The following is a 24115-nucleotide window of genomic DNA, read 5'->3' as shown; positions in this document are numbered from 1 at the left end:
GAACCAGCGATCGGGGGAGGGAACCTTGGATGAGAACAGGCAGGGGGCCCCAGCCCCAGATTGGGACCCAGGTGGGCGGCCCAGCTCCAGCGGACGCTCGCGGGGGCGGCCCCAGGTGGCAGAAATTGACCTGGAGCAGCTGGCTACCGAACAGGCCAGGGAGGCTACCGACGTCCTTGGAGACTGGCGATGGCATGTCTGTGGCTGGCCACCGAACGCTTGCCCCAAGCCTAGCAGGCCCTGAGGAGCTGGGCAACCCCTTGGCGGGGGAGACAGACGTCCCCCTACATGCCCCCCCGACCCGCGCTGGCAGCTGGGTTACCTGAGCCAGCTTCATCATCATGTGGGCAAAGACGTGAAGGAAGCCGACCACGGCGTCCCAGAGCCTGCTGTGCGCCAGGCTCTGCTGGTTCCCCGTGCATGGGCCCTGCGGGAGAGAGACAGAGTCACTGGGCAGCCACTGAACCCAACCCTGCACTGACCACCCCTGGGGACCCTCGCCCGACCCGGAGACGCAGACACCTCTGCGGTGGGGCGTGGGGCTGGTTATACAGGAATCCCGCACCCAGTGCGGAGACGCAGCCACCTCTGGGGTGGGGCGTGGGGCTGGTTATACAGGGATCCCTCGCCCAATGCAGGGATGCAGCCACCTGTGGGGTGGGGCGTGGGGCTGGTTATACAGGGATCCCTCGCCCAGCCCGGAGACGCAGCCACCTCTTGGGTGGGGCTGGTTATAATGGGATTTCTCACCCAGTGCAGAGACGCAGGCACCTCTGGGGCGGGGCGTGGGGCTGGTTATAGAGGGATCATCTCCACCCCCAGGGTCACAGCCGCATCTATTTATTTCCTTGCTGGTGCAGAGAATGGGAGTGGGCAGGGTGCAGATGCAGCAGTACTTGGCTGCACCGGGTCAGCACCGGAGGCCGTACCTGGCTGTACTGGGGGCAGTGCCAGGGGGCAGTGCCCGGGGGCAGTGCCCGGGCCATACCTGGATATACTGGGGGCAGTGCCAGGGGGCAGTGCCAGGGGGCAGTGCCCGGGCCGTACCTGGATATACTCGGTCAGGCTGTTGAAGATCTGCTTGGCCACAGCCATGGCCTTGGAGAAGTTGCGCTTGCCCTGCTCGTCGATGACGTCCTTACCCGAGTAGTACCAGTAGAAATCGCTGATGGACTCCTGGGGGCGGTAGGGGGGTTAGTGCTGATCCTGGGGCTAAGCCCCCCCTCCCCCATCGGCTGCAGGGCCGGCAGGCTGAGCAGGTACCGTCCCCCCGCCCCCCGAGCGGTCTGTGCCATAGGCCGGCGAGGGGAAAAGGCTGCAGGAGACGGCTGCCTGGCAGGGAGGGGTCTCTGGGAGCCGGTGCCCACAGGGGGGTTTCCGGGAGCCGGTGCCCACTGACAGGGGGGTGTGGTGGGGCGGGGACGCTGACCTGCAGTCGCAGCAGATAGTCCACGGTGCAGATGATGATGTTGACGGTGGTTGTGTTGCCCGTCTGAGTGCGCAGGTAGTTCTGGAAATCTGCAGGGGGGAGACGCCGGGTCAGGCACTCACAGCGACTCGCTGCCGAGTGCTGCCCAGACCCCTTGGCATGGGGGCGCCGGGATGGGCAAGGGGGCGTTGCTGCCCACCCACAATGTCTTGGTCATGCATGGGACTCTGCCTCTGACCACCAGCAGCGCCCGCCCCCCCACCTACCCATACTGCCCAAGGCCCCCCAGCTCCCCCACTTACCCACTCCATCCGCAGCACCAGCCCCCCCACTTACCCATAGTGTCCTGTGCCCCCCCACCCGCATCGCCCTCCCCCCACATACCCATAGTGTCCTTTGCCCCCCCACCCGCAGCACCCTCCCCCACATACCCATAGTGCCCTCTGCATCCCCACCCACAGTGCCTGCCCCCCCACCTACCCATAGTGCCCACGGGCCCCTCCTACAGCACCTGTCCCCCACCTACCCATAGTGCCCACGGCCCCCCAACCCCCCACTTACCCACTCCACCCGCAGCACCCGCCCCCCCCGTCTATCCATAGGGCACACAGCCCAATGACAGGCCTTCTGCCCCCCCCACAGCACCCACCCTCCCAGCTATCCATAGTGCCTACGCCCCCCCACCCCAAAGCGCCCGCCCCCTTCACCTACTCATAGTGCCCACACCCCCCTCCTACCCATAGTGCTCACAGGCCCCACGTACAGTGCCCGCCCCCCCATCTACCCATAGTGCCCACGCCCCCCTCACAGCACCCCCCCCACCTACCCACAGTGCCCATGGCCCACCCAGGCTCCCATCGACCCAGGTACCCACCCACAATCCACCCCCCATCCACATACCCATCTGCAGGGCCCACCCTCCGCCTGCCCCTTCATCCATCCCTGGCTTCCCATCCCCCATCTACCTGCCCTACCTGTCCATGCACCCACCCCAGAGCCCACCCCAGCACCCCCGCTCCTGCCCTGCTACCCACAGAGTACCCAGCCAGGCAGCTGCACCCCCCCACTCCATTCAGGCCCCCCCACTGCCCTCACGTTCCCCGCCCCCGAGGAGCCATGCATTCCCCTCGGCCCCTGGGCTCCGTGCGGCCCCCAAGCCGAGCCAGCCGGCCGTACCGTTGTTGTGGCCCTCACACAGGAGCTGCAGGAACCGGAAGAGATCCTGCGTGAACTCATCGTCTGCCATCACCTTCTCTCCTAGAGCGGGGCAAGAGGAGGGGGAGAGATAGAACTGGCCAACGTTAGCAGCCGCGACCTGGCAAGGGGGCCTGGGTGCAGCGCCACCCGGGTTAGCACACGCAGGTGGCATGGGGAGAGGGGCCAGTGGCAGCCAGGCAGCCCACACTTTGGGACACAGCACATGGGGGCACCACCTGGAAGGCCTTGCTCAGGGCTCAACACTATGAGATCATAAGAGGGAGTAACTCCCACCCTGAGTAAGGATGGAGTAAACCCTGAGTAAGGATGGAGTAAACCCCCAGTAGGGAGACAGTAGCCCCCACCCCAAGCAAGGAGGGAGTAACCCTCGCCCCAAGTAAGGAGGGAGTAACCCCCAAGTCGGGAGAGAGTAATCCCTCACTAAGGAGGTAGTAACCCCCAAGTGAGGAGGGAGCAACCCTCACCGTAAGTAGGGAGTAACCCCTGAGTAAGGAGCTCAGGATCTGGCCCACTGGTTCCCATGGGAGTTGAGCCTGAAGAAGGCCTGCAGGATTCAGCTCAGGTTAGCGGGTTCAGGCAGCATGCGTCTCATTAGGGACCCGCAGGGCTCCTCTTGAGTTGTCGCCCGTGGCGGATGCGGTGGGTGGGATATTGTTTCTTTTTACCAGCTGGAGAACAATATCCTCACCCCCGACATCTTGGTGCCAGCAGAGCTGGTCCCGGCAGGGTTCCTGCCTGGCTGGTGTAGCGGGCGGTTGGGTGGAAGGATAAAGAGAATTCAGAGGGAGGAGGGGAGGGTACTGGGGGAGAGGGACCAGTATTAACGTTTAAAAAATTCTGTCGGGGCCAAATCCTGACATCTGAACTCATGCAAAGAGACAGGTGGGAGTTTTGCAAGAGTTGAGTCTGAGTAATGTAGGCACCAAGTCAGGCTAACGAGAAGTAAAGTCAGAGTAACTAGGAATAAAATCAGAGTAACTAGAGTAACTAGGAGTAAAATCAGGGTACTGCTGGAATAATGCAGGAATGTAATGTCGGAGTAATATCTGAGTAATGTAGACACCGAGTCAGGCTAATGAGAAGTCAAGTCAGAGTAACTAGGAATAAAGTCAGGGTATTGTGCTGGAATAATGCAGGAGCAGTCCAGTAATGTCTGAGTAATGTAGGAATAAACACAGGACTATCGTAAGAGTCGAATCAGAGTAACACAAGGGCAGAGTCTGAGTAACATCTGCCACATCTGGCCCCAGCTGGATGTGACTCCTGGCTGGTTAACAGGATTAGTGGCAAAGGGCAGAGGGTCAGTCACACCAGCCATACTGTGGCATTAATGCTGGTATAAATCCCGTTGCGGGCAGGGGTTATGTGCCTGGCCCCCGGGCAGATTCATATCGCCCCACGCGGCATTAATGACCAGCCCCTTTTCCACCGTTCACTTCCTCCCCTTCACAGCTAAGATTCTCCCCATTGCCTACTCCCCCCTTCCTCTCCCCTGATCACTGGAGATCACAGCGCTGGGGGGCAGGGAGCAGGGCAGGGGGCAGGAAGGGGTCATCTCAGGTCGTCTCACCCAGGTCTAGGTAGATTTGCCCCCAATTGTGTCTGCTGCTGTGCTGTTTAGAGAGACGCTAATGTGTGCATGTGACAGTTACGATTCCCAAACCGCCACTTACATAAGTTACTACACAGATCCTATCACAGTATTAGAACAGAGATACTGCAAAGATGTTACTACATTGTTACTACATGGATACTGCAAAGATGCTATTACATTGTTACTACACGGATACTTGCAGATGGTTACCACAGAGATACTGCCACAATATTAGAACAGAGACACTGCAAAAGAATTACATTGTTACTACCCAGATACTACCATATTGTGACCACACAGATACTACAAAGTCATGACCCCACTGTTAACACAAAGATACTACAAAGTTACTATTACAATATTAGTACAGAGATGCAGCAAGGGTTGTTACTATATTGTTACTACGCAGATGCTCTGAAGATACTACTACAAAGATACTAAGAAAATACATGTATATTGTTACTCCAAGGATACCACACTGATACGCCAAAGAGACTACAAAAGCACCATATAGCTACTACAAAACCACCATGAAGGTCCCATGAAGATACTACTGCATTGTTATTATAGGACACCACATTGTTACTACAAAGATACTACAGAGACGCCATATAATTTCTAGAAAGACACCACAATATTGCGAACATTCGATCTCACTGACACCCCAAAGACGTCACAGCTTTACTAGAAAGCAACCACAAAGTTTCTATGAGGATACATCAGTACTATGGTGCTGCTACAAGGAACGGCTACTCGCCTTCTTGTAACTGTTGTTCTCTGAGATGCGTTGTCCATGTCCATTGCAATCAGGTATGTGCGCGCTGCGTGCATGCCAGCCGGAAGATTTTCCCCCTAGCAATATCCGTAGGGTCGGCCTTGGCGCCCCTTGGAATCAAGCCTTCATGGCGCCCAACATGGGACCCTGCCGACCCACCACCCCCTCAGTTCCTTCTTGCTGGCTACCCCGACAGAGGGGTTGAAGGGTGGGTGTTGGACTGGACATCAACAACACATCTTGAAGAACAACAGTTATGAGAAGCTGAGTAACTGTTTTTTCTTCTTCGAGTGCTTGTTCCTGTCCATTCCAATCAGGTGACTCCCAAGCCCAAGGTCAGATGCTCTCTGATTCGAGCACTGCTCTACCAAAGGCTGCGTCGTCTCGGGCCTGCTGGGTGATGGCACAGTGCGTGGTGAAAGCGTGCTGGAGTGCGCAGGGATCGAAGGAGCAGGTTGTCGCACTCACGTATGCACGACATGATCCACGACGAAATCAGCTAAGAGGAAACAGGAAGACCTTTCACTCTGTCCACCACAGCCACGAAGAGTTGACTGGACTTTCGGAATGGCTTTGTTCTCTTGATGTAGCAGGCGAACGCTCTGCGGGACGTACAACAAGAGAAGCCTCTGCTCCCTGTCGCTTAGGATAGAACACCGGGAGGAAGATGTCCTGCTTGATGTGAAAATGGGAGACGACTTTCGGGAGAAAAGCCGGGTGAGGCCTGAGCAGCACTGTGTCCTTACAGAACACAGTGTAGGGAGGGTTGGATGTTAAGGCCCTGAGCTCAGACACCCTCCTAGCTGAGGTTACGGCTACCAGAAACGTCACCTTGTACGAGAGAGGGAGCAGGCAGAACGTTGCCAGTGGTTCATATGGCGGCCCTGTGTTTGGAAAGGACCAAGTTAAGGTCCCAAGGTGGGATGTGTGGATATTGCCTGTCGAGACCTTTCAGAAAACGACTGACTATGGGTTGGCGAGGACCGACCGTCCCTCTGCACCGGGATGGAAGGCTGAAATGGCAGTGAGGTGAACCATTACTGATGTCATGGACAGCCCCTGCTGTTTGAGCTGGAGAAGACAGTCCAGTATTCGTGACTCCAATGCGAGCGTTGGGGATGAATGATGCTGCGCCATCCAGATTGAAAATCTCTTCCACTTGACAAGGTAGGTAGCCCTGGTGGAAGGTTTCCTACTGTCCAGGAGGACTTGTCTAACCTGGTCTGGGCAGGCAAGCTCCATTGAGTTCAGCTTGCATGTTGTGAGGTGCAACGACTCAAGCTTTGGGTGCTGGAGACAGCCGGGAAGCGTGGCCTCACTGATGCTGGCATCGAAGGTCTCTGACTGAGTCCTTCCTCGGCACTGGTGCGCTGCACACCGAGGACGCGGAGCTCAAGGCTGCGTCAGGCATGGCGGACTCCAACTGGGGCTGAAAAGCCACCTCCACAAGTAATGCCCAGAGACATTGCTCTCTGTCCTCAAGGGTCCTTGGGCAAAACCCTTTATAGATCTTGCAGCGGTATCAGGGATACCCTTTGCCCAAACGCTTAAGGCCCTAAGAGTGCGGGTTGCGTCTTGGCAGAAACCTGCCACAGTCCGAGCACGGTTTAAAGCGTGGGGACCGAGCCATACGCCGGTGCCGGGGGAAGATTGCCCCGGCAGGAAACTGATAAGAAATCTACATAAACTATAACTACTGTGCTAACTCTGTACACTGGGATAGATACTGCAAAGCAGGTGGTAAGGAGGAACTGAGCGGGTGGCGGGTCGGCAGGGTCCCATATTTGGTGCCATGAAGGCATGACTCCTGGGGGTGCCCAGGCCGACCCTAAGGCCACTGCTGGGGGGAAATCTTCCAGCTGCCAAGCACACCTGATTGCACTGGACATGAACAAGCACCCAAAGAAGAAAGACACCAGCGTTACTACAGAGACGGCACGTCGTTCCTCTCCAGTTCAGAGGCTACAAGCAGCCTCGTCGGTAACACAAAGATGCCACATTCTGCCTACTCAGGGCGTCAAGCTAGTTGGAGTCTGGTCAATAAGAGGATAGTTCAGCCCTGCCCACGCCCGTAGCCCCAGGAGACCAGAGAGAGCTGGGGGAGGAGAATGGGTCCGTGACAGGGTATCAGATGGGGCGGGCGAGTCCCTGAGGAGAGTGGGGAACGTGGCGCCCTGGTTCCAGCGCAGGGGGCGGGGGCAAGGGGTGCGGTTAGTACTCACTGCAGATCGGGAGAGGCCACGCCCAGCAGGCACTGGTTCCTGGCTGCCAGGGGCACACTGGGGGTGGGGCCTAAGCTGCAGGACATGCCACGTGGAGCCACGGAAACACTCTCCCCCTCCCCCGCAAGGCTGATCAGAACCCCCGAGCCTGACACACCCCAGGGAGGGGGGAGACGGCACAGCACAGCGGTCACCACAGTTCCTGGGCTGGGTCTGCCCACCATAACAAACCAGCTCCCCCACTGGAGACCCTACCATAACAAAGCATACCCCTGGGGAGACCCTACCATAACAAACCAGCATCCACGGCTGGGTCTGCCCACCATAACAAACCAGCCCACCCAGGGAGACCCTACCATAACAAACCAGTATCTCCAGCTAGGTCTGCCCATCATAAACAATGCAGCCTTCCCCCACCCCCCGGGGAGACCCTACCATAACAAACCAGCCTTGTCACAGGGAGACCCTACCATAACAAACAAGCGCCCCCTGCTGGGTCTGACCACCATAAAAAAACAGCATGTTCAACCGGGTCGATAACCTTGATTGTTCAAAAAAACCAAAAGGGTATTTTAAAATTTAAATCAGATTTCTTTAAAATTTAAATGAAACACAGGTTTATTTTTTAACAATAAACCTATTTAAAATTAAATTGGAAACTGATAATCAACATCACAACCTAAATTTATACTGTTAAAACATTTTAACCCAAATACAGAAACGAAGATTCAGCCTGTCCATACTTGCTGCCAGATTTCCCAGCAAGTCGCAGCATTGAACTGGTGCAAGTCCCCGGATGAGCCCCAGGAGCCGGAGTTTGCCGATGAGCTAAGCCGGCTTCAGGAAGGGAAGAGAGAATATTTTAGCCTTTTCAGTTTATTCAACTAGTTCAATTCACTGGCCAGGCCACCCAAAGTTCAGTGACCCACTGGGAGACTGTTTCCTTCCCCAGTCTTGGAGAGGACGAGATCTACTAGTTCTACAATCCTGAAGGCCATGGTAACCAGAAACGGCTGCTACATTTCACTAGCCACAGATGCTTCCTTTGCTGAATAGATCAGCTAGTTTTCACTACAAAACGCCGCCTGATAAACTTTTAAATTTTTAATGTTTCCAGCCCGTTTGCTTTCATTCAAACGCTGGTTTTGTGCAATTGTCACTGAGTTGAACTTTTCCACCCAAATGGAGCTTGACGCAAATCACCCGTAGAAATGGCGTCGTCGTCTCGCAAACGAGAAAGGCACTGTTTGCCTTTCTCTGAAAAAATCACAACCATAGAATGGCAGACTCTGACTCCGGGCAAGCTAAGCCGCACGAATCGTCAACCAATGCCTGTAGCTGGGGGGTATTGTCCTAACTGGCAGAAGTAGTCCTGAATGCCATAAAAGGCTGATGGGAATCGAGCCCTCGGCAGGGAAATAACTAAAGTACAAGTGCAAAACCTGATTCACAGCACTGATTCAAATCGGTGTTTCCCGCTGCTCCCTCAGACTGAGAGCAACGCAGACTTGGCAAGGGGCGACCCTACCATAACAAGCCGATGTACACAACCCGGCAGCGCACAGGCCCCCGCAATGATAACAAGTGAGCGTGTGCCGCTAAGTAACCTTGCGTGTATGTGCGGTAATACAGCAGCCTAGCACCCACGTGCAACACAACAGCCCGTGAGCACAGCTCCGTGCTTGAGAGACTCTAGAATAACAAACCGGCATGCTTAGCTTGTGCTTCCTCCCCCAGCCCAGCAACCCTATGATAACAAACCCAGGAGGCCAGCCTCAGCTCCCTCCAAGAAACATCAGCACAGGCAGGCTGGCGCTCACTAGCAACCCTACAATAATAAAGACAGAGCTGCCCCTCCTCCTCCAGCCTCAACATGCCTGCCGGCGACTCCCCACCCTGTGACAAATGGGCAGGGCCCATGTGGGGGACACGGGGTTCTGATCAGCCATTGGTGTCGGGACAAGCCCGCCGGGTTAGAAAACAGACCAAGAAATGCCTGGAAAAAGAAACCACCACAGCCGTGGGCTATTTACCATTTTCCCGATGGATGACTGGGGGCGCCGGTGAGAGGGGGATGGGGGAGTGGGGAAAGAGGAAGAGAAGGGGAGGAGAGAGGAGGTGAGTGCAACACGTCACAGCACAAAGGAAAAGGAGATGATTAAAACCAGATTAACGCCATTAATGTGGAGTCGGAGCCGCCCCAGGTGGGACAGGAAGGGGGGAGGGGCGTTATTACAATCCGGATTAATAGCAGCGCCTCACTCTGGGGGGGGGGGGAGCCCGCAACCACACGGCAGCTATGAACACAAACCGAGGGTGGGGAGAGGCCTCGGCGGAAGGAGGGGGAGGGGCTCCGTCAGCTCTAGCCACAGGGTTCCCCCAGCGGAGACCGGAGGCCGGGCTAGATGGGCCCAGCCCCGTGAGAGCGGCTGATCCAGCCCTTCCCAGCAGATATTGCAGGATCAGCTCCTCCCCTCCCCCAGACTTCCCCTGGGGGAAGGGCAGCCCCCACTCATCTCACTGTGACCCCCATAACCTGCCCCAGACGTCCCCCTTTCACTGGGCAGTGCCCCCAGAGCCTGCCATCCCAGCCCCCGCCGACTGCCCCGAGAAGGGATCGAACCCGGGACCTGCGGATCCACACACCCCGGCTCAGACTCAGGCCCACTAGCTTAGAGGCTCCAGCAGCCACAGTCCCAGCACTGGCCGCTAGGTGCTTCGTTAGCGTGAGTGACCCTGCCCCGAGGTTGCTGGGATTGGGGCCTGAGGTCCCCTGAGGCCATCACTCCCTTGCTGTGGCAGCACCCTGCCACCCCCAGCAGCCCTGGCCAAGAAAGTAGGGGGCAGAGATCTGCTGGGCTGGGGCTGAGATGTGCGGTGGGCCTGGGCCGGAGGATGGGGGCAGAGATCTGCAGCATCTAGGGCTGAGATGTGGGAGGGAGCCTGGGCTAGAGAGGCATGGGGGGCAGAGAGCTGCAGGGCTTGAGGCTGAGATGTGGGGGGGCCTGGGCCAGGGAGGGATGGGGGGCAGAGAGCTGCAGGGCTTGAGGCTGAGATGTTGGAGGGCCTGGGCCAGGGAGGGATGGGGGGCAGAGAGCTTCAGGGCTTGGGGATGAGATGTGGGGGGGCCTGGGCTGGGGAATGATAGGGGGCAGAGAGCTTCAGGGCTTGGAGGCAGCAGCCAGGGTGACGGGAGTGGGGGCAGCGCGGACTCACTTGTTCCTTCCTCCGTCACCATGCCCAGCCCCTCGGCCTTGTTCTGCCGCTCGAAGGCGTTGAGGTCCAGGACGCTGCAGGGAGAAATGGGGGTCAGGAGAGCCAGGGAGGGAGGGGCGTGGATTGACCCTGCTATCAACATCAACTCTCCACCCCCCAGTGCAGCACGACGGAGGAGCCCAGCCCCCACCAGGGGTACAGAGCAGGGGGCCGCTGGGCGCTTGCCCTGGCACGCTGGGGGATGTGGAGCAGGGCCATGTGATGCCGCTCTGGGCAAAGGGGATCGATTCCCCTGGGGGTCCCCCCAACGGCTGGCTCTCTGTGGGAACAGGGCAGGGAGATGAACAGCTGGCACCAAATGTAGAGACGGAGACGGGCTGGATGCAGGAAGGAAAAGGAGGCCGGCAGGGACCAGCTCGGCCTGCGGGGCGGGAGGAAGGGACGCAGGCCAGGACAGACAGGGACACATGACGGACGGCCCCGCTCACCTGCAGGTCTGCATCAAGGCCTGCACGCTATGGAAGAAACCCACCTCCCGTTTCTCCTTCAGGTAATCCAGCATTTTCTGCAGGGACAAAGGCAGCGACGCTGAGTGGCTACTCAGCATCTACTCACTCGTTACTCAGCATACCCGTTAGTTACTCAACCTATCCTCCCTCATTACTCAGCCCGTTACTCAGCCTGTCCTCCCTCTTTACTCATTTCGTCCTCCCTCATTACTCAGCCTGTTACTCGGCCCATTACTCAGCCTGTCCTCCCTTGTTACTCAGCCCATCACTCAATCTGTCCTCCCTCGTTACTCAGTCCATTATTCAGCCTGTCCTTCCTCGTTACCCAGCCTTTTGGCCCATTATTCAGCCTGTCCTCCCTTGTTACTCAGACAGTTACTCAGCCTGTCTTCCCTCATTACTCAGCCTGTTACTCAGCCCATTACTCAGCCTGTCCTCCCTCATTACTCAGCCCGTTACTCAGCCTGTCCTCCCTTGTTACTCTGCATGCCTGTTTGCTACTCAGCTGTACTCAGCACATCCTCCCTCATTACTCAGTGTGTACCCATTAGTTCCTCAGCACTTACTCCATTGTTATTCAGCCATTACACAGCACATTGTCCATCATTACTCAGTGCACATTCACTCATTACTCAGCCATTACTCACTGCATACTCCCCTTGTTACTCAGGGCATAAGCTCTCTTTACCCCACACTCCTTCACCTGTTACTCAGTGGTTACTAATGTATTACTTGGACATGACTGTCTGGTTATTCAGCAGGTGGCCGAGCTCCTCGGCCATGACTCAGCCGTCACTCCCAGGCTCAGAGGGATCTTTGCCTGCGTAAGGATTAAGTGAAGTGCTGGGGACCTGGCCCTGGGAGCGGCACTGGCCCGGCCGTACCTGCTGCACTTCCACGTTGCCTCCGTTCAGGATGGAGATGCCCAGCTTGAGGGTGGAGGACACCATGGCACCTGGCTCTCCTGCCGATAACCAAGGCAATGCTGGTTACCAGCCTGGCACATGGCACCCCCCCAACCTGCCAGCCCCCCGTCAAGCTGCCCCACTATCCCTCCCCAGGCGAAGGTCCGATCTCACCTTTGCAGGCGCTGATCATCTGCAGCACCATCTCGGCCGCCCCGCGGTTGTGCAGCCGTGACTGCTGGTAGAGCAGCTTCTGCTTCTCCATCTCCTTCTCCTGTGGGGTGGAGACACAAGGGTCAGCGCAGGCAGGGGCTGGGGCCAGGACCGGAGGCAGGGAGGGGGATCACCTACCTCAAAGGAGACTTCGGCCTCCTCCTCGTCTTTCTCACCCCCTGCCTCTTCACCTTCTTCAATGTGACAGCTCTGGAAGTGAGAGGGAGCCAGAGTGAGGGGTGCGTGGGAGCCAAATACTCCCGTCCCCCCTCCAATCCAGATACTATGACATTACTCCAGTGATACTGCACCGGTACTCTGGAGATACTACGTCGTCACTCTGGAGATACCACACTGTCAGTACACTGTTACTCTAGAGACACAACACCATTATTCGGGAGATACGACATTATTACCCTGGAGATACCAAACTGTCAACACATTGTTACTCCAGATATACCACACCACTACTCCAGAGATACTACAAAGTTAGTACATCATTACTCCAGAGACATTCTGCTGTTACTCTGTTGTTACTCCAGGTATATGGCACCGTTACTCCAGCAACACTGCAATTGTTAGTACTTTGTTACTCCAGCAACACAACATTAGCACTATGTACTCCAAAGACACATGCTACTACTCTGGAGATAGGAAACCATTACTCCATCATTGCTATAGAGATACTACAATATTACAAAATGACACTACCTAGATACCCCAAAGCTACTACACTGTTGCTACATCACTGCTCCAGAGATACCACACAGTTATTCCAAAAATATTATACAGCTGCTATGGCATTGCTACTCCAAAGATATTTTGCCATTATTCTCAAGTTACTACATTGTTACTACTGCCCACAGGGCTGTGACCTGGGGGTTTTCCTGCGTCCACTCCAGAGTGGCAGGAACAGAAGTTTGTGAAGGTGCTGGGGAAGGATAAGCTTCCCCTTACTGCAAAGCTGGTGTGAGGGGAGAGTCCGGGGAGGGAAGGATTCAAATCCTCTGCTGCTTGAATACCCAGAGAGCTGGGTTCGAATCCGGCTCCAGTCACAAGTGCAATGGGCTCTCCTGAGAATGCTCAAACCAGCCTCGGTAAATGATGGGGAGGGGAAATGGGGGGACACACTGGGAAAGGAAGGGAAGGGAAGGGGGTGCTGGGTGGGACGTGTGCTGGGAGGGGCCAGGGAGTGAGACGGGCTGTGAGAAGCTGGTGTGGACTTGGGGTCACTCACCTTCGCCATGATGTCAGCGTAGGCCATGTACAGATAGTCCTCGTCCAGTTTGCTGAAAGGCAGCACACGGGCCAGAGTCAGATCCAAGACCACTCGCTCCAGAGAGGCCAGCTGAACAGTTCTACAACATAGCCTGGACCCTCCCCTCCCCAAGCTGGAGATAGAACCCAGGAGTCCTGGCTCCCAACCCCCCCTGCTCTAACCACTAGCCTCCCCTCCCCTCCCAGAACATGGGATAGAACCCAAGAGTCCTGGCTCCCAGCCCCCACACCCACTCTGGGGCCCAGCAGGCGATTCACTCCCCAGGTTGGGTGGCTAGATGTGGATGCTGCCCCCGCCCCCGGCACCCACCTCTTCTCCGTCAGTGCCGTGCGGCTGAAGTGCAGGATGAGCTGATGCAGGGGGTCGGGATTCTTCTCCATCTGCTCTTCCTCCTCCTCCTCCTCCTCGCCCGGTTTCTACTCCCCCCAACAGGACAGTGGAGAGTCAGCAGCTGTGAACCCGCTGGGGGCCCCACGCGTCCCCGCCAGAGAGAGCCTGGTGCGCCCCGACTTTTCCCACACCCAGCTCATAGGCCCAGGAGCCTGCCCCAGCCCCACTTCCAGCCTTTTCTCCATCACTTCTTCCCCCATGGCCGCCCCACCGCTGACGTCCTGCTGCACCCAAATCTCCGCGACGATGGTGAGAGAGCAGGGAGCAGGAGAGAATGGAAACCAGTGCCTGGGTGTGGATGGGACCTGGGCAGGGATGGGACCCAGGCGTCCGAGGACCCAGAAAAGGACGGGACCCAGGCATCCTGGCTGTGGGATATGGAAAGCTCAGACCTCCCCCAAGTCCCCACCCCGCCCAGTGCCCCTGGCTCACGGCCAGGTCGTCGATCATCCTGTCCTCAAAGGCGTGCTCCTCCGTGATGATCCAGGCCAGCTTGTAGCTCTCCAGGAACATGTTACAGGCCCGGTGCCTGAGGGAAGGGGAAGATCAGAGGCCTGGCAGCAGTTGGGGGGCAGGGATTGACTCAGACACCCCCCAGCCCCGGCTGCACCCACTGAGCAGCCAGCATCCCACCTGGAGCCGTTCTGAGGAGGGCACGGATCCTGCAGGGTGGGGGGCACTATGGATCGGGGGGGTGGGTTGTATAGGGAGCTCGATCCCATACAATGGGAGGGTGGGGGGCATAGGCCACACATCAGGGGCTGTGGCTCCCCCAGCAGGGGAAAGTTGGGATGTGTGGATCCCCTGGCCGGGGGGAGGTTGGGGGCCCTGGATCCCCTGGCCGGGGGGAGGCCCGGATCCCCTGGCCGGGGCAGATCCGGTGCTGACCTGGGCACGTTGTAGAGCGGCGTCATGCGGAAGCAGGCGACCACGGCGCGACGGCGCTGCTTGGACAGCAGCTTGTGCCAGACGGCCTTCTTCGACTTGTAGGGGTGCTCAGTCTGCGGGGCCACAGGGGCTTAGAGCCAGGGGGCCCACAGCACTGCCCCTCCCCTGTGCTATGCCCCCCGCCCTGCAGCCCCTCCCCCGCCGCACAGCCCCGCCCCCACACAGCCCCTCCCCTGTGCTATGCCCCCCGCCCTGCAGCCCCTCCCCCGCCGCACAGCCCCGCCCCCACAGCCCCGCCCCTGCGCTATGCCCCCCACCGTGCAGCCCTTCCCCTGTACTGAAGCCCCCACCCCACAGCCCCCCCCGCACTATGCCCCCTGCCCTGCAGCCCCTCACCTGCTCCAGGTGGAAGAGCACAGCCGACACCTCCTGCACCCGTCGCACGATCTTCTCGGGCCGGTTGGCGTCCTCGGCCTTGCCCGACATCTCGCGGTACAGGGCCATCTGCCAGCGCATGGACGCGGGGTTCTCGCACTGCCGGGGGGAGGGGCTGTCAGACACGGGGCCTCGGGGCAGGGTGGGGAGACGTACATCGGTCCATGGGGCAAGGGGGAGCAGGCTGGAGCCTGGGTGTCTTGGGCTAGGGCATGACACTGAGGGAGCAAAATGGGAGAGGGCCCATGGTGCCCGGAGGGGCTGAGAAAGGGGGACTGGCCCACAGCACCCAGGGGGGAGAGAGCGGCTGGCCTGTGGCACCCAGAGAGGGGAGAAGGTGGGGTCAGCCCACGGCACCATGGCACCGGAGAGGAAAAGGGGGGACTGGTCCGTGGCACCCGGGGCAGGGGAAATGGGGGCTGGCCCATGCTGCCTGGGCGGGGGGGAATGGGGGTGCCGGCCTGGGGGGGACGCTCACCTTGCCCTGCAGGTGCAGATTGTTGTTGAGAACATCCCGCACCTCCTCGTCGGTGTCTTTCTGTGGGGGGTACAGAGTTCATCACCAGGGTGAGACGCCGCTCCCACCCCAGCAGTTCACCACCACCCCTCCCGCTCAGCCCCGCCCGAACCCCCCAAACTCACTGCACCCCCAAGGACAACAGCCCCACCTGGCTCCATTGCTGGCTCCTCCCCCTCTCCCTGGCTCCGCCCCCTGCTCAACCAGCTCATCTTGCTCTCACCAGCTCCGCCCCTTCTCTTCTTGGCTCCGCCCCCTGCTCTCCTAGGCTCTGTCCCCTGCTCTCATTGGCTCCTCCCCAACTCTCCCAGGTTCCTCTCCCTGCTCTACCAGCTCCGCCCCTTCTCTTCTTGGCTCCGCCCCCTGCTCTCCCAGGCTCCGCCCCCTGCTCTCCTAGGCTCTGCCCCCTGTTCTCATTGGCTCCTCCTCCACTCTCCCAGGCTCCTCCCCCTGCTCTACCAGCTCCGCCCCTTCTCTTCTTGGCTCCGCCCCCTGCTCTCCCAGGCTCCGCCCCCTGCCCTCACCAGCCCCGCTCCTTCTCTCCTTCGCTCTGCCCCCTGCTCTCCCAGGCTCCTTCCCCTGCTCAACAAGCTCCTCCCCCTGCTCTCACTGGCTCTGCTCCTTCTCTCCCAGGCTCCTACCCCGGCTCACCAGGGCGTAGCGGCCCTTGGCCAGGGTGATGAGCTCCTGGTCGGTGGGCGAGCACATGTTGAGGCCGATGGGCAGCATCTTCTTCAGCGTGGCCACGATGAGCGAGGTCTGCACGGAGTAGCGATCCCCCCGCCGCTTCTTCTTGGTCCGCTCCTGCTCTGAGCTGCCCGCCTGGGAGTCCGGGGTGTGCGTGTCAGGGCGGGGCCCTGGCAGCAACCCCCCCCACCCTCCGGTCCTCTGCCTCCAGCCAACATGCCAAGGCAGAAGCGTCCGGCCACAGCAGTGCCCCTCCCGCCCTGAGAGGGGTACCTGGCTAGCCCCACCCCCACCAAGATGGAGGGGTGGGGCTTCCCAAGGGGGCGGGGCTTCCCACCTCCATAGGGGGAGGGGAGGAGCAGGGCCACTTGAAAAGGGTGAAAGGGAAAAGATGAGGAGTTCAGGGGACCCCGATAGCTCAGCTGGAGGGGCCCCCGCCAGGGGACACAATCGCTTAGTCGCAGATGCTGACAATTCAGGAATCTCCAGTTCTGAACCAGCCGCCCGGCCCAGCCCCTCTGTGTGAGGGGAGGGCCGTGTCACCCCCGACTCTGGCATAGCGGGAGGCTCAGGCTCCCCAAATTCACCTGGGAACGGCCGGTGAGCTCAGGCCATGGGAGCCCAGGGTCACCTCCGCGGGGGGCAGTGGACCCTGCGAGCCGCCGGGAAACACAGGGTCTGAGGAAACTGCCATGGGCTGCTCGGGGTACCCCGGGGAAGCGGTGTAGACACCCCCCCCAGGGACACCACAGCTCTTCCTGGGGCGGCCCCTGCCAAGCTTAGAGAGGGAGGAGCCAGACTCCCGGAGGGGGCCCGAACCAGGGAGGGGACGGCGCAGACAGCTCCCTTGCACCCCAAGAGCTGCATCCCACCCCACAGCACACGCAATCCGGCAGGCAGGCAGGGCAGCATAATCTGCCTGCGACATCCCTGTGCACTGCCTCCTCCCCTCCCCTCCGGCTGGGATGTCACGAGGGGTGATTATGAGATCTGTGATCTGCGGGTGGGGGTGTGTGTGTGGCAGAACCCTCCCCGCCCCCCCACTCCCCAGCTTTGCACAGCGAGAGCCCAGAGGAACCCAACCGGTTTGGATGAGGAGCCAGAGACAGCTGGCCTGGCGCATGCGGCTTCGGGGCTGAGATACAGATGGGGGCAAGGAGCAAATGCCGGGGGGGAGCAGAAATCCCCCGTGCTGGGCACCAAGTCGCCGGTGAAAAGCCCTGGCAGAGGGAAGGTGACACAGGGCTGCACCACCAGGCCTACCGCACGGCTGCAGGCCAAGTACCCCGGGGACCGGTGGGCTGGGTGTGCTGATAGCCGACCGGCCGGGTGCCTACAGAGCCCGTGGGCCGGGTGCAGTGGGCACTATAGCTCGCCCAGCCCCCGGCTGCTGGGACGTGCAACACAGGGTACCGTGGGCACACAGCGGGCTGGGGAGGACCCCATCACTGGGCGGGGTGGGCGGGGGGCTGGCAGATCAGACACAGACACAAGGCGCCATGCGGTCTCTGTGCGGCCGAAGAGAAGTGAGACGCTACCTGGCCTTCTCCAGACTAAATGAACCGGGCCAGGAGAGAAGGGGAGACAAGACAGAAGAGACACGTTAGACAGGCCACGAGCCCCCACGGCGGCTGCAGCGCACGCCCGGGATGAGAGCGGGGCCGCCCAGGCCACGGTGCCCCCAGAGCACATATAAGACAGCGCCCTGGAGGTTACACTGGGGGGAGGATGGCAGAATGGCACCGCCAGTGGTTAGATCGGTGGTGACAGGACAGCACCCTGCAGACTGGATCAGGGGCGCTCATGGGACCACGCCCCAGCACCCATAGCCCGAATCACAGTGGCTCACGGAGTCACCAGGAAGCCCCCTGCCAGCCCCCTACACAGGGAGAATCTGCGCCCCTCGGCCCCCTTCTCCGCTGGTGCCGTGAGCTCTGGGTCCCCTGGGCCCGGCGGGGAACCAGTGTGCAGATGACCATACAGCAGAACTGCCCCCTCTGCCCACCCGGCTGGACCCGAGAGCCCTTGGGACAGGATTTGGCACCGAACATCGGCACCTGGAGTCACACGAGCGTTTGCACGTCTGGAGCAGGGGCTGTGGAGGAGCCGGGTCGGGCAGCGTCCAGGTGGCCTTGCCGGCGTGAATCCCCCGCGATTGCCCTGCCCCACAGGCCCCGGGCACGGCTCCCCTGCGCTCCACATGGCCTCACCTTGGACATTTTGCTTTTGCTGTCGGCCGTCAGGAAGGACATGTTGTTAATTTCGTTCTGCACCACGAAGTTCTGCTCTTCCCGCTTGAAATTCTGGGGGAAAGGGACAGAGTTGTCCTCCCTGAGCCCAGCATACCCCGCCAAGCCCCTGCCCCGCTCCTGGCAGCTCAGCACCCGCCCCGCTTCCGGCAGCCCAGTGCCCCCCGCCGAGCCCCCGCCCCGCTCCCCACAGGCCAGAGCCCCCTGCCAAGCCCCCGCCCCACTCCCCGCAGTTCAGCACCCCCAGCACTTCCCCGTCCGTCCCTGTAGCTGGCTCCTGGCACCTCCCACCTGCCCCCACTTACATGCGACTTGGACCAGTAGATGAACACCTCGCCCACCATGCGGAACAGCTCCTCGGCATCTGAGTTGGGCTCCATCAGCCACTTGGCCCTGGGGACACACAGGGCACCATCAGCTGACGCCCGACCTCTGCCTGGCACTGACAGGGCCCCCTGTGCCAGGGAGGGGGAGGTGTTCCGAGCTCCGGCAGGATTTGAACCAGGGACCCTGCTACCCAAGGCTGGAGCTGCTGGAGTTCTGAGGGGGCGTGGCTCCCCCAGGCGGGGCCACGCCCCCTCCCATGGCATGCCCTGGCTAGGCCCCGCCCCTTCCTGTGGCACATGCAGCAGGCCCCACCCCCTCCCGTGGCTCTCCCAGGCCAGCCCCCGCCCACCTGTTGTTGTCCACGTAGCGGATGAGCAGCGGGTAGAGGGCGTACAGGTCCCGGCAGAGCACCGAGAACTCGTCACGGATCAGCAGCTCCGTGTCCTCCGACTCGGTCTTGGCCTCCAGCCTCAGCTGCTCCTCCTCGGCCACCACCTTGCCCGAGCGCTTCTTCAGTTTCTCCATGGTGGGGATGAAATGCGAGCGCAGCAGCTCGGGCCGCGCCTTGCTCACGATGGGCTGGGCGAAGACTGGGGGGGAGGCGGGTCGGGGGTGAGCCAGCCGGCTGGTTCCCCCGCGGGGCTGGATCAGAGGGGAAAGGTCCTGCGCCCCCCTGAGCCAGCCAGCCCCCGCCCTGGGGCCGGATCACCAGCACCCCCTAGAGCAGAAAGGCCCCATGTGCCATTCACCGCCCCCACCCCGAGCCAGTCAGCCCCCCACATGGGAGCCAGCACCCCCAAAGGGAAAGGCCCTGCACCTCGTTCCTTGCCCCCCTTAGCCACCCAGCCCCCCTCCCCCGGATGAGAGCCCGCACCCCCCAGGGGGAAAGGCCCGTGTCCCATTCCCCACCCCCCTGAGCCAGCCAGTCCCCTGGGTCTGAGCTGGTGGCCGCCCCCAGGCCCTCCCCCAGCCCCTGCCCCTCCCCCGGTACCTGCCAGCCTCTTCATCCAGGAGGCCTCGTCGATGCCCAGGTTGTTGACGATGATGCGGAGGATGTTGCCCAGCAGGGTGTTGAGGTGCTCGGAGGTCACCTGGGTGCACCAGGGCCCCTGGGGGAGGGTCTCGGGGCCCCGCTCCCACCAGCGGAGCAGGTAGTTGCAGAGCATGGGCAGCGTGACCTCGATGACGTGCGGCATCTCGGTGTAGCGGGCCCCCGACTCCGCCAGCCCGCTGATCTCCTTCATGAGTCGCTCCAGCTCCGGGATGTCGGGGCACATCTCCTCCACGCAGCTGGGCAGCCCCAGGACTGTGGGGGGCAGGCGTCAGGGGCAGGAGCGTTACCCAGGGATTCCATGGGGCGGGCGGACTTACAGGGGAAACCCTATGGGGGAGGGGAACCCCTGGGATTCCTGAGACCCCATGACATCCCCAAGGGGGGGTGGAGCCACAGAGTGGGGGACCCTTTGGGCTCTGGGGCCTTTCCCAAGGAGAAGCCCCAAACTGCAGACACTGTGAGGGCCACCCCTGTGTCTGTGGTGGGCTGATGGGGCTTGGGGGACCGATGGGGTATGGGGGGCAGACAGGGTGTGGGGGGGCACTCACTGGCGCGCTCCCGCGGCGACTTGGTGGTGTAGACGGAGCAGGGGTTGTGCATGTTCAGATGCGGCTCCAGGAAGGCCACGGGCATCGCGGCTGCCAACCGGGCCAGGCACTCGCCCAGAGCAGGGCGCTGCCTGGGGGGCGGAATCAGAGACCCTTCAGCTGGACACTCATCCCCAGCCCAGCTCCGTCCCACACATCCACCCAGATCCATCGCCCCTGCGCCCTCCCCTCCGACATCCCCCCAGATCCATTGCAGCTTTGACCCCCACTCCCGGCTCCATTGTCCCTGCACCCTCCCCTCTGACCCCCCCCAGCTCCATTGCCCCTGTGCCCTCCCCTCCGACCCCCCCCAGCTCCATCGCCCCTGCACCCTCCCCTCCAACCCCCCCCCAGCTCCATCACCCGGAGCCCTCCCCTCTGACCCCCCTGGCTCCATCACCCCGAGTCCTCCCCTCTGACCTCCCTGGCTCCATCACCCCTGCGCCCTCCCCTCTGACCCCCCCCAGATCTATCACCCCTGCGCCCTCCCCTCCGACACCCCCCCAGATCCATTGCCGCTCTGACCCCCACCCCCGGCTCCATCGTCCCTGCGCCCTCCCCTCCGACACCCCCCCCAGATCTATTGCTGCTCTGACCCCCACCCCCGGCTCCATCGTCCCTGCGCCCTCCCCTCCGACACCCCCCCCCGATCCATTGCCGCTCTGACCCCCACCCCCGGTTCCATCGTCCCTGCGCCCTCCCCTCCGACCCCCCCGGCTCCATCGCCCCTGCACCCTCCCCTCCGACCCCCCCTGGCTCCATCACCCCTGAGCCCTTCCCTCTGACCTCCCCCAGCTCCATCGCCCCTATGCCCTCCCCTCCAACCCCCCCGATCCATCGCCCCTGCGCCCTCCCCTCCAACCCCCCCGATCCATCGCCCCTGCGCCCTCCCATCTGACCCCCCCCAGCTCCATCGCCCCTGCACCCTCCCCTCCGACACCCCCCAAGCTCCATTGCTGCTCTGACCCCCACCCCCGGCTCCATCGCCCCACGCCCTCCCCTCCGACCCCCCTCAGCTCCATCGCCCCTGCGCCCTCCCATCTGACCCCCGCCAGCTCCATCGCCCCTGTGCCCTCCCCTCTGACCCCCGCCAGCTCCATCGCCCCTGAGCCCTCCCCTCCGACCCCCCCGGCTCTATTGCCCCTGCGCCCTCCCCTCCGAACCCCCCCGGCTTCATCGCCCCTGTGCCCTCCCCTCCGACCCCCTCAGCTCCATTGCCCCTGCATCCTCCCCTCCGATCCCCCCCCTCCGCCCCAGCCTCCTAACTCACCGCTCCACATAGGGGTTCCTGGTGGTGCCCAGTGAGTAGATGCTACACAGGGTCCGATAGCAGGAGACCTGGACGTCGTCCACTGGGGGTGGAGAGGGGGCAGATCAGAGAGGGGGGCATTGCCTGGTTCTTGGCGGTGATTCAACATGGAAACAGCGGCCCTGCGGCTAGGGCATGGGGCGGCCCCCGTGTGGGGTGGGGAGGCCCCGAACTCTGCCACTTGGTGCCGGGCCATGGGGGTCCGGCCGCACCCCTGGCACCCCTCCAAATTCCCTGCCCCCCTCCCTGGCGCCTCCTGTCCCCAATCCCCAGTGCCCCCCTCTGCCCCTGGTGCCCACTAGCACCCCTCACTCCCTGGTGCTCCCACCCCCCCAAGGCCCAGCTGCCCCTTACGGATGACGTCGTCCCCGAACTGGTGCTGGGCGATGTGCTCGAAGAGGGAGGTGAGCACGGGCAGCAGCACCACCGTGGTGTAGTTGATGTTCTGCGCCACGCCCTTCACCTGAGTGCGGGACTGCGACACCTTGCCCAGCTTGAGGTTCTCCACCATCTTCTCGATGTCCTCCGAGGCGCTCTCGAAGAACGAGCGCAGCCCGGCCTTGACGATCTCTGGCCCTGACTTCATCACCGTCCTGCCAAGAGAGTGGCTCAACCGTGCGGTCCCTGTGTAACCTGCTCTGCACCCCACCCCAGAGGGGACGCACATCCATGCGGGTGAGGGGTCCCTGTGTAACCAGCCCCGCACCTCACTCCAGAAGGGACGCACATCCATGCCGGCGAGGGGTCCCTGTGTAACCAGCCCCGTGCCCCACCCCAGAGGGGCTGCATTTCTGCGCCGGGTGAGGGGTCCCTGTGTAACCAGCCCCGTGCCCCACCCCAGAGGGGCTGCATCTGCATGCCAGGTGAAGTGTCCTGTCTTACCAGCCCCATGCCCCCCCCGAGGGAACGCATCTCTATGCCAGGCGAGGGGTCCCTAGTTCTGGGCCCTGTCTCTGGGTAGTGAAATCTCTCCTATTTCTTTAGCTCCCCGCTCTCAGTCTCAGTTTCTCACCCCCTCCCCGCATGGCTCTGGCTGGCCCCAATCCTGCCCTTGCCAGACGCTCCGGGGAGGGGACCCAGCCCGAGGAGCTCACCTGGCATCCAAGGAGCGAGCCAGGATGTGCAGGCAATTCACCACGGCGGCGGCGTCTGTGCCTGAGGGGAGAGACCCTGCTCAGGCACCCACTGGGGCAGGGGGGGATCCAGGCCTCTGGGGCAGGAGGATCCAGGCAGAGGGGCCAAGAGGTACCTGTTTAGCTACAAGCCTGGGCCCTGCACAGGCTGGGAGAGAAGAAGGGCCACAGCGTGGGGGGCCAGGGATACAAGTGGGAGGAGAAAGGAGTGGGGACTGGGGGGCAGGACAGCCTCCAACGAGCCCAGGGCAATCTGGGATGGGTCACAACTGCTCCCTCTGGGGTTTGGCTCAGCCCAGGCCAAACTCCATCCCTCAGGGCTGGGCGATGGGCAAGGCCAGGTGTCCCCCCCCTCCCCCAGAGAGCCCAGCCCCACGGCGAGGGGCGCTTACCGAACAGAGAGACCCGGTGCCTGACCAGGGCCGCAAGCTTGCAGAAAAGGCTGAAGGGAGAGTGGGAGAGAGGAAAAGAGAGAGTGAAAGAGAGAGACATTGCAGAGGACGAGTGCACACAGGGCAGAGATAGGAAGCAGAGAAGGATGGAGGCTCAGTGGGGCTCTCATCACTCCCCCATTAACAGCACTTGGGGGTAGGAAGCCCAGGGTAGGATGGCAGGGGCTGCAGGTCGGGAGTGAGGGGCACCAGCAAAGCCCCACACCTGGAGCTGTGAGTAACCATGCAGGGAGAGCTGGGGGTGGGGTGTGTTAAGCCTCTGGCTGCCACGTGGCTGGATGGGGGCAGCACTGAGGGTGACTCTTGGGTATGGCCCCCCTCCCCTGCCCAGGCCCCCCCCCCACATTCACTCCCCACTCACCTGGTGATCATCTCCTTCTCCTTGTTGGAGGCATGGCCCCCGCTGCCCAGCACCTTGGCGGGTGTGGACAGGAAGTAGAGGCAGTGGTTGTGGAAGTACTGGTTGATGAGCGGCAGCAGGATCTGGAGGAAGGTGGGTCAGTGGAGGGGAGAGACATCACCATGGCTGGCAGCACCCTGAACTGCTGCTCACCCTCTTCATGGGCTGGGGGTGAATGTCAGGGCCCCCAGAGGGAGAGAATCTGACCTCACCCCACATGGCACAGACAGTGACCTGGGACAGAGACCCCCGCACACACACACCCCGAGCCGGGCACCACACCCAGGAGACAGAGGGTGACTGGGGACGATGGAGAGTCAGAGTAAT

The 24115-nt window shown here is 61.3% G+C and overlaps 1 protein-coding gene across 1 annotated transcript in view; it reads right to left on the bottom strand.

The window, feature by feature from the left end:
- Positions 1–24115, bottom strand: part of RYR1 (ryanodine receptor 1) — a 102078-nt gene that overhangs the window by 14736 nt on the left and 63227 nt on the right. Inside the window, exons 61-88 of the mRNA XM_030544475.1 lie at positions 23750–23871; positions 23329–23378; positions 22898–22958; positions 22158–22396; positions 21765–21846; positions 20456–20586; positions 19845–20159; positions 19203–19443; positions 18832–18919; positions 18488–18580; positions 17816–17830; positions 16242–16412; positions 15552–15611; positions 15035–15172; positions 14639–14751; positions 14183–14279; positions 13670–13776; positions 13319–13370; positions 12220–12291; positions 12043–12142; positions 11848–11927; positions 10943–11019; positions 10455–10528; positions 9272–9289; positions 2606–2686; positions 1430–1518; positions 1048–1176; positions 323–427 (exon numbers count right to left, since the gene is read on the bottom strand). Coding sequence (XP_030400335.1) covers positions 323–427; positions 1048–1176; positions 1430–1518; positions 2606–2686; positions 9272–9289; positions 10455–10528; positions 10943–11019; positions 11848–11927; positions 12043–12142; positions 12220–12291; positions 13319–13370; positions 13670–13776; positions 14183–14279; positions 14639–14751; positions 15035–15172; positions 15552–15611; positions 16242–16412; positions 17816–17830; positions 18488–18580; positions 18832–18919; positions 19203–19443; positions 19845–20159; positions 20456–20586; positions 21765–21846; positions 22158–22396; positions 22898–22958; positions 23329–23378; positions 23750–23871 — 3000 coding nt within the window. The remainder of the gene's footprint in view (positions 1–322; positions 428–1047; positions 1177–1429; positions 1519–2605; positions 2687–9271; positions 9290–10454; positions 10529–10942; positions 11020–11847; positions 11928–12042; positions 12143–12219; positions 12292–13318; positions 13371–13669; positions 13777–14182; positions 14280–14638; positions 14752–15034; positions 15173–15551; positions 15612–16241; positions 16413–17815; positions 17831–18487; positions 18581–18831; positions 18920–19202; positions 19444–19844; positions 20160–20455; positions 20587–21764; positions 21847–22157; positions 22397–22897; positions 22959–23328; positions 23379–23749; positions 23872–24115) is intronic.

Source organism: Gopherus evgoodei, unplaced genomic scaffold (assembly GCF_007399415.2).
Source record: "Gopherus evgoodei ecotype Sinaloan lineage unplaced genomic scaffold, rGopEvg1_v1.p scaffold_34_arrow_ctg1, whole genome shotgun sequence".
Taxonomy (NCBI): domain Eukaryota; kingdom Metazoa; phylum Chordata; order Testudines; family Testudinidae; genus Gopherus; species Gopherus evgoodei.
This window is presented reverse-complemented; position numbering and strand designations above follow the sequence as displayed.